Source organism: Mesocricetus auratus, unplaced genomic scaffold (assembly GCF_017639785.1).
Source record: "Mesocricetus auratus isolate SY011 unplaced genomic scaffold, BCM_Maur_2.0 Super-Scaffold_100011, whole genome shotgun sequence".
In the NCBI taxonomy this organism is placed as follows: domain Eukaryota; kingdom Metazoa; phylum Chordata; class Mammalia; order Rodentia; family Cricetidae; genus Mesocricetus; species Mesocricetus auratus.
The window spans coordinates 37,829,895-37,847,864 of record NW_024429195.1 but is presented as its reverse complement, the minus strand read 5'-3'; the positions used below and the strand labels follow the sequence as shown (position 1 = coordinate 37,847,864).

The window sequence follows — 17,970 nt, the reverse complement described above, 5'->3', positions numbered from 1 at the left end:
TATTAAAACCAACTTTATGTTGCTGCTTGGGAGCTTGAGTGGAAACTTTTGTTAAGCAGTAGTTGTTTGGAATATTCCATTACATATATGTATTTCATACGCAGATTTAACTCTGTTGTGGCAACACCATGTGTAGATTATCAGCAAGTTGTCTCCTGCTGGTCTACATTCCCACTACATAGATATGCTTTCTTACTTGTAGCCTGTGACAAAATAAGTTGTTATTGTTTTACATCTTATTTCTTTGCAATACATGTAAAAGAGAGAATGAAGTACACAGAGATATATTTTTATATCTTCCTTCTCAAGGGGCTTTCAGTCAAAAATATTTTCTTTCTTTTAGCCATTATATCCAATTTTAAGATATCAGAGACAATTAAAACCACTCTTTCCAATATCACATCATTATATTGATCCAAAGTTTCTTAGATAACTATCTGTGGGATGAAAGAGGGGAGGCAGATTTCACCTGTATGTCAAAGGGCATTTGTCCATTGCAGAGGCTCGTCACCAAGAAATGTGTATGTGAAGGGGGATTTTTCAAGATTTATCAGTACTTAGTGCAAGATGGGACTTTTCTGTGGTTGCACTACAGACCCATAAGCAAGAGGAAGATAAATAAACTAAGCAGTGGCCTCTCAGGCTTTTTGGTATCTCATGCTTTATTTTCAAAGGAAGTCTCTCTCTCTCTCTCTCTCTCTCTCTCTCTCTCTCTCTCTCTCTCTCTCTCAAGAAAACAAAAAATTCACATAGACAGACCTCAAGAGCTTAATCATTTCTCAGATCCCCAGTCACACAGCAAAGCTGACTGTGCTATTGAAAGGTCGACATCCACATCTGTGTGCCTATTGCATTACATTCACTGTTGATACCATTTTTTGGAGTGGTTTAGGAGATAAGATTTTATGCATGTTCTTTAAACTATACTCATTTGTACAGGGTTGTAGTAGAGCCTGAACTCCACTGATCAGAGCTTTAGAGGGGAGGGGTAGCCTGCTTAACCATATAAATTACTAAAGCATTTGTGAAAGCAGCTTCTAAAGCATTTAACTGTGGGGATGATTAAACATATCTATCAGCAGAACAACCAAATATCCCTGCCAAATAAAACTGTTTACACATTCTTTTCCAGAAGAGTGAGTAGAAACGAAGGGGTTCAAGCGAAACCCAACGCCCTGTTATGTTTTCATCCTAATGACATTTCCTTTGCAAATGTGTCAGTTGCCCATTTTCCCTTCACTTGTAAACCAGGTGTAATACTTTCTAATAATAAGCCAACAGCATGCTTAGTTAATAATCCTTCCAAAATTAACTGTGATAAAAAAATAAAGGTTGGCTCAAAGTCCTACTCAATTATTTAATGTGTTTAAACTCTTTCCAAAATCCAGAGAATAGAACAGAATGTAATAATTATATGGTATTTATACACATATAATCATCAGATTAATATTGCATCCTTTGTTCTACTCCTGAAAGGAGAGGGAAGCAGATTCAAAGACAGAGAAACCCGTTTAAGCACATGAAAGAAAATTAATTGCATTATTATTGATAATAATGGTTAAGTGATCACAGCATAATATATGTATATAGCGCCTTTTCTTTGAAAATTTGTAGTGATTTTCACTGAAAGAACATATTTTCTTTTAAAACACTCTTAGTGCCATAAACAATCATTTCAGTCAAAGTGGATACTGTGTCTTTTGCACAAGCTAAAAAGTCCAGGAACATTGTATCCTGAAGCATTTGAAAAATGGCTTTTCCCTCAGCACCAGGTTTTAACTAAGTACCATGTTATTAACCAATTTTACTTCGTGTTCCATTTAACATATTGCTTGTCAATCTATTTCAAATAAGGTTCAGATTCTATTTCCACTTAGAATGACCAGGGAATCAGAAGACAGCTCCTCAGCTCAATAGGGTTGATTTCGTTATATCTTGCATTATACTTCAAATGGCATCCCCTAATCTCATTACCTTTTCCCAGGATTCTATGCCTTGTTGCTCAGAACATCCTGAAGCCATTTTCTCACACATTCTTGCCTAGGGGTGGGCTTATTTAACTCCAATACATGTGGCATTGAGGTGATTGACATTTTTGCTGCTTCACTGTCCCCAAGCATGTTCGATTCTGTTCTCAGGTTAGCACCAGAAACCTACAGAAAGTACCAACTCCAAAGAACTCTGCTAAATCAGTAAAACATCCCAACTCCTAAGTATATCTGCCTTTCAGTGCTTGAATCTACCTGTTATCTATCCACTAAGATAGGTATCCTCTATCTTAATGTGTCCTCCAGAGCAGCAGGAGCCTTTGTCAGATGACAACAATAGGTTAAAGGAGAGTTCCTTGCACATGTCTTAATTTAAACTGTTGCTACAATTCTGTAAGCCAGCAAGGAGCAGGAACTGGACAGCCTTCTTTGGAGCTTTAGAAACCTAGGCACTCATAGGCATGGTTTACAATGATGAATGCAGAAACACCTTCCCACCACACACAGTAAGTGTACACATAAAACCAGTTCTGCAGGTCGGAGAATGCAGTCCTGCTACCCTCAGGCTGCACCTCCCAGCCACAGACACCAAGGCACCGAACTTTCTGCCTAGAGTTCTTTGTTTTGCTATTTCTAGACAGAAAGAAACAGCATTGTTTCATAAAGCATGCCATGAGAAGCACTCCTGGTTGAAAGGGAAGTTCAACTGAGAGTCTTTCAAGTGGCATACTATGTAGTCACGCAGACACCCAAGACTGTGAGGTCCGGTGCCTTCATAGCCTGAGTACAAGACATTGTTTTCCAGGTCATATATACAAACCTAAAATATGTCACTATTGAAAGTACTTCATTGTGGATTTGGAAAGTAAATGCCTCTAGAAAATAATGCCTCTAGACCAAAGTCCTGACAAATGCTTCTGTGAAAACAAGGACACTTTTCTTAATTTCATATATTTTTGTTTGCTACTCCACACAACATATATACTGGACTCCATTTCTTCAGAGTCTCCTCTAGCTGACACTGTTACTGTTCCATGGCAGTTTTCCCTTTCCCCTGGCAGCCAATTCAGTTCTGAGTTGGTGGGCAAGACTCTCGACTGTCTGCTATCCAGAGCTCTCTTCCACAGGGCTCAGCCAATTCCTCCTAAGAACAGTGTTTTGTTTTGCTTTGTCTTTTCTTCCCTGCTGTGCCGTATCTTTTTTGTAGACTGTAAATAATTGTTTCCTAGAACTACAGAACAAGCAGCAACTAAAGCATGAAGGAGAGCTGCTATCCCTAGTTCCCGAAAGACCCACCCTGCTGTGGGGCAAGCAATTGGCAACCTCAGTATGTGTAGACACAGTATGCAGATCCACAGTATGTGTAGCCACAGTATGTGTAGACTCAGTTTGTATAGACTCAGTTTGTATAGACTCAGTTTGTATAGACTCAGTATGTGGACACTGAGTATGTGTACACTTAATATGTATAAACTCAGTATGTGTAGCCGCAAGTATGTGTAGCCTCAGCATGTGTAGACTCAGTATGTGTAGTCTCAGTAAGTATAAACTCAGTATGTGTAGACTCCATATGTGTAGATTCAGTATGTGTAGCCTCAGCATGTATAGACTCAGTATGTGTAAACGCAGTATGTGGACACTAAGTATGTATAGCCTCAACATTTGTAATCTCAGTATGTGCAAACTCATTAAGTGTAGACTCAGTATGTTTAGCTCAACATGTATAGACTAAGTATGTGTAAACTCAGTATGTGTACATTCCGTATGTGTAGAGAAGCACAGTTTCCCATTCTGTTGAAATATGAAAGTCTAGTATCCCATAATATTGCAATATGAAAGATCAATAGTGCCTGGGCTTCAGTAACAAGAACATGTATAACCAGGAGGTTGGCTGTAATGTGTGTGTGTGTGTGTGTGTGTGTGTGTGTGTGTGTGTGTGTGTGTGTGTGGTTTATGGATACATGTACTATATATATGCTATCTTAAATATATATTTATATATACTATTTCTTGTATATATAAAATACTATGTTATATGTACAGCAGTACTATACTAGTATACACACTACACATACACACACACATATATATATATATATACATATATATATATATGAAATAGCAGCAAAATGAAGAATCTGATATATCTATTTATAGCCCTTGAGCCTTTTCTAAGTAGCACTACTTTACTAGTCACAGTTCTGAAGAATAGGAAGTTCATGATAAACTGTCAGCATCTGGCCTGGAAGCTCTTGATGTGTCTTCACATGGCAGAAGGTAGAAGGATAACAGAACATCATCTGTTCACAACAGCCCTTCCTACAGCTGCATTAACCTACTTAAGATAGCAGAATGCTCATAGCACGAATACCTCCCAACAGGGGCTGCCTTCTCTCACAGATATATTCCAACCATTGCATTTTGGCTATATATTTACACCATAGCACTCTCATTTCTGCCTAGAGATGAACCATCTTATCCAATATATTCTACTTAAAAGTCTTCAGAAAATGATTGCTTAAAGGTACATGTAAGAACTCCAGTAATAATACTATAAGATCGTCAATGTCAAACACTTGTCATTCAGCTATGTATTTCATGTGTGAAGAACAATATTTGAACATAGTATTTCAAATATCAGGTGAATGAATATATATAGCAGGAGAATTGGAGAGCATTCATAAAAGTATAAGGAAAAGGAAACAACAGCAAATAGCCTATATTCACATTCTAAGATTAAATTCACTGACTACTATCCCCCATACAAAGAGATGGAAAGGGTGTGAAAGAGATTTGTTTCCCCCTACATTTATGTTCAACCTGTGAACTGTATCAGCATGGACTACAAAGGGCTATCAGATACCAGCAGCCATATACATTTTACAGAGAATCAATTTATGAAATGCTTTTACACTCCAGGTGCCTCTCTCATATTTTCCCAAGTAATATTGGCGCTTAGAGTTAAGATATATATGACATATACTATACCTCTTGATTAATAAAATTAATACTAATAAATTATTCTCACAATCATTCTAAATAAGACTTTTTCTCTTCAATTAGATTTCATAACATGTTTTTGTAATTATAATTGCTCATTTTCTACTAATAGCATTTTACATGGTATTCCAAAAGGTATTTTAGAAAAGATACAAAGATTTAATCAGTAAGATTCTGTAATTCTTGACCAAATACAGTAATAGTAAAGATTAATGAAACCAAAGAAAAATTCAGTAATTAATATATAAGTTGAATGATGCATTTTAAATATCAAGCAGGTCTAAATCATGTTTTTTGTTCACGACTGTGTTATATTTCACAAACATAAATTTATTTTATGCTATTTTATTTTTGAGATATTGTTTCTCTATGTAACTACCCTGGCTATCCTAGATTCACGCAGTAGATCAGGCTGGCCTCGGACTCAGAGATGCAGCCTCTTGAGTGCTGGGACTAAAGGCTATTTTGATTAGTTTATTTGAATGAAAATTTTCATATGTTACAATTTTTGGTGACATGTTATTTTCCATAATTTCCCCAGAATAATCTAGGCAAAAGCAATTATCATATACATTTTAAAAATTACATCCTGACCGAAAGTTTATTTTATAAAGCTGGTATGTAATTTTCCAGATTAGAGTAATAGGGGCATTGTAAAAAATACTAGGAGCATTTTTACTGATTTATTTTCTGAGAAAATAGCTTCACAAAAAGATAAACAAATAAATGAAATAAGGAAATGTGTGAGCCACCCTGTATTTATTTCCAAGAAATGAAGCATGGCTGCCTAGTCTAGCCAAAGTCAATAAAGCCAACCCTTCAAAGGGCAAAGGTATCTGATGAAGTAATACGTGTAAAATAAACCACTCCTCCGGCTGATAAGCTGGCCCTCTGAGACTGGTTTTCTTCATGTAAAGACTGGAGTTACATTGATTACAAGGACACTTCTAAACCTAAGTGATGACAGTGCTTGATTACAAACAAAACATCCATGTGTACACACAAAAATAAATATTCTGCCCTTGTCAGGCAAAGCACCCCTGAAAACCCACTAGAGCCCAGTGCACCAAGACTCTAGCTTCACAGGGATTACAAAGCTTTGTCTCCTCTCCACTGTACTGGGCGTCTCTGTTAAAGGAGTGAGCAGAGCAGTGACAACATCCATCTTCCACATTAGTGACAGTCCCCACTTCTCAACCCCATCCTCTGAAATGCCTCAAAACACAGTGGTGACATGTACACAGAAACACACGCACGCAGGCACACGCACAGAGTTAACAACACTGCTGAAGGTTCTGATTGAGAACATTTCAAAGGCTGTTGGCACTTACTTTGCAAAGATGTGTTAGGTGAACCAGCTTCATTCTCTCCCATCTTATTCTTCCTTTGTGAAGAGGGCCCAGCAGTTTCGAGTTGTGTCAGCTACCCTGGAAGACTTGTGACCTTCTGACTTGCTACAGTTGTATTGTAACAGTACACTACGGGCTTTCTTCTGTGAATAATTACCATTCGGCTTCCTGAGTTACCTGGCCTTGCAGGACCTGTTTTACTATGAAGTGAGCTCACATGCTTTCTTCCAAACTCCTGTAACTAAACTGCTTCACAACACACGGCTTTGTTTCAGTTTTGATATTGACTTTTTCCCCAGAGTGTTGGCGGTATTACTGACATGGCATGGTTCAGAGGCAATTTTTCTCTTCTGTGTGTTTTATTGTTTTTTGTTTTGTTTTGTTTTTAGTGTTCTTACTCTGTTTCTTTTAGAGGCATATATATATATATGTATAATAAAAATGTAAGTACAGTATCTATTTTCTAAATAGAGGAAATGAACTGCATCAGAATCTGTGTTGTACACTTGGGTTAGGATATAGATTAGAGTATCATCTATTTCAGGAAATTAGTATGAAGATTGAAAATAATGTATGACTGTAAACACCAAATGATGGCTGATGAACATAAAATAAGGAACAATTTTCCTCCTTCCTCTTTCATCCCCTCTTCTTCTTGTTTTCTGTTTATTTGTTTGTTTGTTTTGCCTCACGTAGAAAAAGAAGCTCACGTAGAAAAAAAGCTATATTTTTCGATGTCTTATCATTCGTTCATTCGTTGAAGAAATGGTCCATCTGGCCAGGAACTTGTTTGTACACTTCCTGCACTCTCTCCCAAGTTCTGGGATTTCAGCAGTGTGCTGCACTGCACAGAACTGAACAAGGAGATTTATATGAATTCTTTCAGACTGAGTAATTGTAGTGACACGTACCTTCAATCCCAGCACTCAGGAGGCAGAGGCATGTGGATCTCTCTGAGTGTGAGACCAGCCTAGATTATGACCAAGTTCCAGGACATCAAAAGGTACAATGTAAAAATATAAAGCAGGCATGATCTACAGACAGAACAGGGAATTGCTTTCTATTTGAAGGATTATTGGATTTCTCTAGAAACTTATTTTTCTGTTTATTTTCAAATGTTTGGTTTTATTTCCAACTGTTTGTTTGCTCTTATTCATTTTTCCAGACAAGACCTTGATCAGTTCTTAGCAAATCATCTTGACCAGAGTCATAATAAAATGCTTCCAATCAAAAAAAGTATTTACAAAAAGGTTAGTACATTCAGTCTTAAAGGCCCCATCCTCATTTTAATAGATTACTGATATTAATGTATTTTTATAATAGGAAATAGAGTTAACTGACAGTAACTGCTGCAACTCAAGGAAACACAAGCTTGAAGATGAGCCACACATTGGAATTTTATCTTTAAATTATAATTTGTAAATGACAGAAGAAATTGTTCATAAAATTATGGGGATTTAATTTGAATTTCCACCTTCCTCTCTGTGACTCTTGGCTTTTCATCAGGAAAACAAGGATATATATATATATATATATATATACATATATATACATATATATATATATATGGCTCAATTACTTCCTTTGATAACTCTTCCATGTTTACAAGTAATCTGCACACCATGTTTGTTAGCATGTTATAGTAAAGTTGGATTTTATAACCAGTCTAGAAATTATCTTCAAATGTATAAAAAAATAAAGAAAAAGTAGCAGTAAAACAGTATTTGTTAGAATTTGGTGTTTCTTCTTTTAACATTTATTCATTGATATTATGTGTATGCATGTATTTGTCCTTGTCTGTGTAGGGGTATGTGCATGTAAGTGCAGGTGCGTGCATAAACCAGATGTTTCAGATCCCCTGTAGCTGGAGTTTTAGGCTGTTGTGATCCATGTGAAGTGGGTACTTGGAACCAAATCTGGTCCTCTTCAAAGAACAGTAGTTGTCTTCATAGCTGGGCTCTCTCTCCATGCCCAAATTTCAATGTTCTATGTTTACTTACCCACTTGCCTGACTTTTAGTTCCATTATCTCAGATGAGGATGAAGACAATTTACCATCCAAGCCTGAGTTCAATATTGTAGTCATCGAGGCTTGTTTCTGCTCCAGAGCACAGTACTCGTGCTGAGTATCTTAACATTTTTTTTGTACCATGCTATAAACTTCACTAAAAGCACACTGAAAATGAATTTTTGCCAGTAGAGTATTATAGTAATCATATTATGATTTCATGGTCACAGGAAAACACGTATGTTAATCTTCATCTTTTTTGTCTTTTTTAGCTTCTTTTATTTTAAAACAGCCTTTTCTCATTTTACATACCAATCCCAGTTCCCACTCCCTTCGCTCCTCTTGCTCTCCCCATCTATTCCCCCACTGCTTCTCCCATCCATTCCTCATAGAGGGTAAGGCTTCTCATGGGAGTCAAGGAAATCTGGCACCTCTCTTTGACACAGCTGGAAATGCATAACGTTACTGCCCTGGGCACTTACCATGAGTCAGTAACAATACAGCATACCACTGTGTGTGCATTGGTTTATGGAGTATAGCATGGAAGAGGCTACAGTGAATGAAAGCAATATACAATACTCCTATTCTTGCCCCAAGATAATAGCATAAGTCTCAGAAACCACCAAGTCTTAAAAACATGTATTCAGTCACAGAGAAACCATTGGAATATTCAGAAAGCACCTTGGATCCACTACGCGTAGTCTTTTCTCTTTCTCTTTCCTGCCTTTGCACACACTTGGAAAACATCTTTCATGGAAAGGGCTGCTGTTGCTGTTGCTGCTGGTGATATATGTGTTCATGTACACACATAGATGTGTGTGTGTGTGTGTGTGTGTGTGTGTGAGTGTAAGCTAGAACTATCTTACCAAATGAATTTCTGTCTTATTTCTGAAGTAGGGTCTCTGACTGAAGCAGAGAGCTTGTCCTGTCTCTACGTCTCCAGTGCTGGATTACAGGTGAAGGTGGAGCTCAATTCTCTATGTAGCTACTAAGAGTTCTGAGTCGATGCTAATGTTATAAGGCAGATACTGAGTCATCTTGTTAGGCTCCAATTTGTTTTTGAATAACCACCATGTTTCCTACAAGCCTAGAAAATTTCTTTATCTACTGTTTACATGACTGACTTATTTGCAAAAATTCTTTTGGATCCCCTTCTGGGTTAAGAGTCTCTCTGTGGCATCCTACATGTCTTGGCATGATACTAAGGTTTTTTTTCCCCCATTTTCTACTGTCATGCATGCTTTGAACATTGCATACCTGCTCAGGACACAACTAGTGTGTTTTCATACAACGTTGTAGAAATTAATGAAATTTTCATCATTAGGGTACAATGAATGGTCTCAGAATAAAAGAGGACAGGAGTGAGTTTTGATATGGTAGAGGGCATTATAGTTGGGATAATGCAGGCACTCAAAATATGTCAGAGCTGAGGAAGTAGGAAGATATACTTGTAGAAACAAAAAATTGGAATGATGGCGAGAGAAGGAATAGGGACAATTTCAGAACTTTTAAAAGTATCAATGACAGATGTAAACAGCAAAGAAAAGAAAAACGCAGTGCATTGATTTAAACATCAGTATCTGGAGACACACAATGACAGGGGCATAGACATTAAATCACACAAAAGAATGTTATTGGTGTCATTAGCCTATCGGCTTCATTTGATGCCAAAGAACTCTGGAAATTATAAAAATTTCAAGAAAATTTTCTGAATCTTGAAATACTCTGAACCAATGTGATTTACATAACTATAGTAGCCTTGTAAAATTTAGATGCCAAAATTAAGTGAAAGTGTCTAACCACATCATTTAATTTTAAAATAGATTCTAAGAGGAATTGGAAAAGAATAATATAATCACCATTATGTGACATTCAGATTTGAAGTTTACCTATAAACTACTCACAGAGGAGAAATTAGTGTTATGGGTTAAACTTGTATGAGGTCAAATATAGGAGTACTTCTGACTATTTGGTTCTGATTTGAAGGATAACATGTTAGAATTTGAAAATTCTGAAGTGAGCCATGGGAAATAAGACACAGCTATGCCAAATGTTACATATACCTGATATTTCAACATCTCTCAAAATAGAAAAAATGATTTTATCCATACAGAATAAAAGAGACTAATAATCTGATTAAGACCATGCATTTGAAATATGAATGTTATAGAGAGGAAGGGAGAGAAAATGATTCAAACTCGTGAATCCAGAATATTTCTCAACTAAGTTACAGTAGGACAAAATGTGTGCTCCAGGGACTGTGTCAAATCTGAAAAATGTTTAAAGCACCAGAAGAAAGTCGACACTCAGCCATGAGGATGGAGTGTTGTCTTTCTATTCTAATGACTGGGAAGCATGCTATTCTATGAAATGCATGCTCTCAATTATTTATTTCCTAAATATTAAAGCAAAAGAGATATGGTTCCTCTCTAGTGCCTCTCCAATTGCTTAAGCTACTCCCCTTATCATCTATGAAGGAATGAAGGAACATTCCTTGGGAATAATTAAATGAGTTAATATTCAAATGTCCAATATGATGAGAAGCTATTAACACTGTTTCTCAAACTCTTTATAATTACCCAAAATGTTGCAAATATTAGAAATTAATAATACAAAAGTTACCGGAACTAAAATGCCTTTTATTTTTGTTTTTCTTTCTTTTTCAAAACAAATCCATCAGCAATATAAAAATGTTGAGGTTGAAAAGATTGTAGAAGAAGGAGCAGTAAGAATGAAAGAGCCAGAAGATGAGGAGAAGAGCTGTGAAGTGTCCTCTACTGGATGTGGTGCCAATGCAGCAGTCATGGTCCTGCAGCAGCCATTTCTGCCTGCAACAGGTCCACACTAGGACCTTCCCAGTGGCATTCATCAAGCCGGACTCCACACACCTCTGCTGAAACAGTGGCTACTGACTGATTTTGGTAGGAACAGCCATTATCATCAGATGTGTACCCACCAGGCTCTATCAAATAAGTACAAATTCTTGGTCACACAGACCACACTTATTAAATTGAGTGGATCTCAAAGCAATACCAGAAGATATTATTGTGAGAAAGGTAATTGTAGGGAGGCAGATAGATGGCATAGAGCCGTGAGATGAAATAAAACTGCTTATATACACGTATGAAATGTTTAAAGAATAAATTCAGTAAGTTACTTTCAAAACAGACATTTCATCATCTACTTTTCTTGAATAAAGTTTTTTTCATCAAAGTTGGAATTTTGGTTGGGTATTCGTAATAAAAAAACATTTTTATGTTGGGGTCCAATAAGATGGCTCAATTTTCTGTTGGGCCTGATGACATCATTTGGATATTGCATACCAGGAGCCAACAGTAGAAGTTGAGATCTGACTCCTAAATAGTTTATCTTTAATTTCCATATGCATGTGGGCACACACACACACACACACACACATACACACACACCAGCACTATTTTATATGTGAACCATTTAATAGTAATAGAAACTGGCTTGGGGATATACAGAAGTGTTACTGCAATGCATTCTGACTTGCTTCTGGGAATCACATCTTTTTTTTTTCTTTTATTTATTTATTATTATTATTTTTTTATTTTCCATTTTAAATTTAGATAAGAAACAAGGTTGCTTCACAAGTCAGTTCGAGGTCCCTCTCCCTTTCCCTCCCCTCCTCCCGTGCCCTCCCCCCAGGGAATCACATCTTATATTTACATAATGGAAGAACTATGTAAGTAACTGGACATTAAATACATCCTGCAAACATAATACACAATACATAGTACATAGTATACTGTATGAAAATCTCATGAAATATGTTCTTAGTTATGTTTTAAAGTAATATCTTCTTGCTAACTCAGCATTGTCAATATAAATATGACAGTGGCAAACATAATATATGCAAATAACATAAAATTACTGTTTAGAATATACAAGTCATCTTATATTATACTTTGCTCCCCATATATACATACAAGCTATATGTGATAGAGTGAAATGTAAATGTCTACTTAATACTTTGAAAGTAAATTAAATGCAAATGCAAAGTATGTATGCAAACACTCACCAAGTGTGCACATCGTTACTCAACAAATATAAATTATTTCCTAAAGCTCTAAGCTGGGAAAAGTACAACAGGAAAGGAATGTACAAGCCCAATGTAAAATTAGAAAGATGAAATTATCAATTTGGAAAGTTTAAGACATGCACATGCAGTCTCAAGTGGAGCAACAAAACATGAAGACAACTTTTCTATGTAACTTTTTGGAAAAGGTAACCAAAACCCACAAACAAACAAAAACCACACAACAAAAAGATATCCAGCTATGATCACCAATTATTACACAGGATAATTCAGGTAATACTAACTAAATGAAAACACCATTTAAAAGCTCTTCAGAAATGAGAGTTTTCTTAACCACCACTGATAACTTAAGGAATGATGCCCAGTGAGGTTTCTCACGCTTTAGTAGCATTTCTCTTCTTTTAACATATTAAAATAGATGGATGCTTCTGAAGGAAACATGATAATAACAACAGTTTGTTAAACTAAACCCTGAATGGTATGTATGGTCAACCCAACAAATACAATCAAAATTAAGCTATCAGAAATATCATTACTTGTATGAATCAGAGAAATAGTTTATTATTTCATATCTGGGTGTTGTTTTCTTTTATTTTATAATCCCTTCCTCCCTCTTTATTTTTCTTCTTCTGTCATCCCTTCTTTTGTAATAAAATCACAGTGCCATAACATGCTTTCCTAGAAAATGATTCCAGGGGGAGTGCCTTTGTTCATGTCATAATGGGCCATGACTTTCTGCTGAGAATGTTTCTCTGAAAGCTCCTGCTTCACTTTCCTGCTGACTGCATGCCAGCCAGCATTGTTAAAGAAAAGAGGACAAAGGACTAAAGTCTGCTTCCCCCAAGCAGCTGTTACTTAAAATAGACTTCCTTCTAAAATGAAATGGCTGCTGTCTTTCCTACAGAGACCAGATATACCAAATGAGGAAGGGAAGAGAGAGAAATGAAGAGAACAATATACACTGAGCTTCTCTGGATGGGATTTTCAGAATGGTAGACTCAAGGGGCAGGTACCTGCAAAAGAAAACATCCTAAGAGGATGCTGAAAATAAGGTATCCAACCACTTTGGGGAATGAGGTGCCAATTACATTTTAGCAATTTTAAGAATGAATACATGGACGGGGTGGTGGTGGCACTGCTTTTAATCCCAGCTCTCCAGAGGCAGACCCAGGAAGATCTTTGAAGAATAAATGAAATAAAGATAGAGCCAATGTTGAATTTAACTGTTCTATCAAACATTTAACTTCTCATCTAAATCTTTAACATGTCTATATCCCAACATATCAATTAACTTTAAAATATCACTGCAATATTAGTCAAGCCTACCCATGGCCCAGTCTTCTCCCTCTCAGGACAGACTGCTAGAACATTTCTTACCTGTTCAGATCTAATCTGTTTAATAAATGTTGATGGGAAAATAAATGAGAAATTTACTGCATATTTCCTTCCTATTGAAGCCTAATAATGAAAGTTGAGAATAATATGAGATAATGAATTGAGAATGTTTTTAGTATTCTGGCTTATCTTTTTATAGTGTCCTCTATATTACTAATTTTCTTATTTGAGTGAATAGTTTATATCTTTAGGATTCCTAAAAAAACTTAGAAACTCATTATGCTCATCACTGGTAATCAATTTAAAATTAATATAGTCTGAATTTCATAATGGTGTAAGTAAATTAACTAAAATTGAATTACATCTGTCTCCACTGAAATAAAACAGTTAATTTTTTGATCAAAGATGAAAGTGTAAAATACATTGAGAACTTGGAAGCAATTTAAGTTACTAAAGTTATTTTTAGTAAGTTATTACTCTCTAACTGAAGGTAATTGTAAGAGATCACAAAATTGCCCATGATTTTTAGAGAATTTTGTTTTAAATAGAAATTTGTTTTTAATACAAAATCGGAAGTATTTTAGATGAGTTATCCACATTCCAGTTATCACTGTATCTGGAATCATGGGCCAGCGGTGAGACTTAAGATCTCAATATGGTAGGAGCATACACAAGTCATAGCAAGCAAACACAAGCAAAAACGAAGTAAGTATTTGGATTGTCTTTGAGATATTTGCATGAGCTTTAGGTTTGACCAGAGAGAGAGAACTGGGGTAGGGTAGATATATTTAACAAGTCCTCACGAAACAGTGATTTAGCTGATTATTGGGGTATTTCAACATATCTCTAGAGGAGGTGTTATCACGTGGAGGGGATAATCTGGTTCCTTCAAAATAAATGTTCCAGTCTGGAGGTAATCTCAGGATGGGTGGTTTGACTATTGAGGTTCTGCTATTTCACGAATCCAAGATGACTGAAGGTTTAAGAAAAGATTGGAGACTTTTGGGAGATTTTTGGAAATGTGGCATCAGACTCTGTAAAAGCTTATAGAAGAGATATTTTTGTTATCCTTATGCCTTCAGTATAGGCCAGATAAGATGTATTTAGTTAGTGTGAGAGATGAACATGGGTGACTTACCCAGAGTAAAGAAACCATGCTGTCTGCCCATTTCCAGTTTGTTTTGAGCTTAGTGATAAGTCCGTGCATAGCAGCATTTTTAATATCTTATACCTGGTCGCAATTCTTCTACACTGTTTCAGATTTATACCTACCTAGTAACTAACCAGGTGAGCTTATGTGTACACACACACACACACACACACACACACACGCGCGCACACACACAGGTGCTGATGAAGATGAAACCCAGGTTTTATCACTGAAACATATCCCCACCTTGGATTCTAATAATCGAGGCTATGGAGCTTCCATCCCAGTCACAGTGTAAATATTCAAAATACAGTAACAAGTGTTTACTACCAAATAAGCACATTAGAACTACTACATTTGCATTTCAAATCTTGTTGAAATAAGACACTGTTAAGTGGACAATGTCAACAATTAAATTCAGGAATGTTTTGATACAAAGAGATATATCTGTAAGAATGAAAGGAAACGATTTTAAATAAATGTTTACTAACCCACTTAATACCATTGAAACCAGATACATTTTTTTCTGAAGAGGATTACAAAACCCAGAAAATGCAATAATTGACACATGAACTTTAAGTTTTTTCATAAAGAACTTATGCCTACAAAGTAATAAGATAATGCTATACTCCTTTTTACGTTAAAATACAACAGGGATGACTTGAAAGATATTCAAATGGCTTTGGAGCTCTATACTATATGCATCTATTAGAGATAAATTATAGATGAATGCCACTTTAATGCATTGCATTGTGTGTAGTAGTTCATAATTCCTCCAGACTTTTCCAGGGATTTATTATTCCCCTTTCTGAATCCTATTCAATTCTTATATTGGTTCTGTGATGGGACAGGAGCCCTACAAACAGCCCATCTGAATTAAGTGGGATGGCATTCATTAAAGTGAACAAAATTCTTCTGGTCTCTGAAAACATATCGCCGTGGATCCCAACAAAAGAGACTTTGATATCAAAACTCTTCCATTTATCCAATCAATACATGAGACGATGAATTCAAAAGAATTATTTTAAAAGAAATATAATGACCAACAAATAAAGTGAAAATGTTCAATATGAGAGAAAAGCAGATTAAAACCTCATTGAGAGCACATCTCTCCAGCATCCAGATACCTACCTTCAAAAAAATAACGACAACAAATGCTGGTGGGGACATTTGATCCTTTTCACGCTGCTGGTGAAAATGTACATTGGTAAAAACATTAACAGAAATCAGTGTGGGGTTTCCTCTTTGGCATATTCTCCCAGGAATGAAAGTGTGCACACCACAGACATCCTTTCATATCTATGCTTAATGCAACACTAATAACAATAAGTATGAAACCAGATGAAAGGCTAAGCAAAACGTGATCTGTCTACACGGAGTTGTGTTTCATTGAGTTGAAAACAAGAATAAAATAATGTCATTTGCAGGAAAGTGGAATCTCATCATCTATTATGCAAAGTGATATAAATCAGAATACAGATGAATACACCATGTTTTTTTTCATAGGCAGAATTAAAGGCAAGCCAAGGATGGCGAAGGAAATTGACTATCAGGAAATAAGCTACACAAATATGAAATATATATGTGTAAATTTAATAACAGGGAACTATGGGGAGAAGGAAGGAATCTCAATGAAGGGCTGAAAGAAACCGAGGAGGACAGAAGAAGCCTTTGGAGGGCTAGCATTCTGTGTGTGCATAATCATACCCAGCTTAAGCTGCACTTCTTGATCCCCTGTTGAGTATCAGTTTGGTAAAGCACATTAATATTTTATTTGCTGGATATTTCTGCCTTGTTTAATTTTATATTTAGAGCTCCTTTCCTTTAAATAGGCCACAGGATGGAATCCTGTATTTCTTAATATCATCCATAAGTCTTTACTTTTGCTTATATTTGGACTTTCATGAATATAGTTAAAATCATAATTGGACTTAGTTGTTATATTTTTTGTCCTTTAGTTCTTTATGTTGTCTCATTGGAAATTACTTTTAGTATTCAATTTTATTCACACATTTTCCTTTATAGCCAGCATTCCTTCTGTTTCTCAATCTCTTAATTTCATTTCCTCCCCCTGTTTAATTTCTTCTAGCTTAAACTATTTAGCTTTAAGGTAATGTGAAGTACCTTCAAATAATATATAACTTCACATATAACTAACTTAGAGACTTGTACAGCTTTCCCTGTTTCTTTCCTGGGTGATACTGATAGCAAACATTTACTGAAACACATGCTGTAATGCCACACAATATGCTGCCATTGTTCTCACTTTAAGAGTTGCTTATATTTTGAGTACATTCAAGTGGAGAGAAGCATTTTCTTATATTTAAAGAAACGTTCACTATTTTCCACTGTTTCTTCCTTTGTGTGGATGCAAGTTTAGTTTTCCTACTGCTTCAAAAGTGCCCTTGAGTATTCCTGCTTGTTCCTGCCAACTGAAAAAGAATTCTATTGGCGTTTGTTGTCTGCAAGTATTTATTTAGCTTTCACTGTTAAAAGATACTTTCCCTGAACAGAATAGTTTCTACCCCACTTGCTTCTTCTTTCTCCCTTGTTTCCCTCTCTTCAGCACCACCTTCTTCATTTTGTATATTGTTCCATTGCTATTTGGTTTATTTTCTGGTGATCTTTAACATTTCTCACCTTTATTCCTCCAGAAGTCAATAAAATCCCTTTGTTGTTTCTATTTATTTTGTGTGTCACTTGTTTTAACTAATGCCATTATGATTTGATTTGGTATATTTTTGATTATGTGTATTTTGATTTTGTGTATACTTGGAGTTTGTTAAGTTTCTTGGATCTATAAATGTACAATATTTACCAAATTCAGAAAATAATTCTGCCATTGATTTCTTTATTAAAATATTTTTCTCCTTCCCATTTTTCTTTTCTTGTGATGGTCTATAACAGCATATATTATAAAAGATAGATGTAAATGTGGGTACAAAGCAGGTTTTTTTGTTTTATTTTGCAGAGCTATCATGCTGTTTTTATTGATATATCTTTTGCAATATATAATATGCTATAAATATGGAATTATAACTTCTGATATATTCCATTGCTTTTTGCTTCTTTATATTC

The 17,970-nt window shown here is 35.7% G+C and overlaps 1 protein-coding gene across 3 annotated transcripts in view; it reads right to left on the bottom strand.

Moving 5' to 3' along the window:
- The window catches only part of Naaladl2 (N-acetylated alpha-linked acidic dipeptidase like 2), a 1,212,242-nt gene that overhangs the window by 853,045 nt on the left and 341,227 nt on the right, over positions 1 to 17,970 (bottom strand). The window contains exon 1 of one of the 3 annotated variants that reach the window (XM_040754621.1): positions 6,320 to 6,492. The exons of 1 other annotated variant lie outside the window; for it this stretch is intronic. In XM_040754621.1, the coding sequence (XP_040610555.1) occupies positions 6,320 to 6,362 (43 nt within the window). In that variant the 5' untranslated portion in view covers positions 6,363 to 6,492. Of the gene's footprint in view, positions 1 to 6,319; positions 6,493 to 17,970 lie in introns of those variants that run through there. One more of the 3 variants, XM_040754623.1, reaches the window with a different exon arrangement.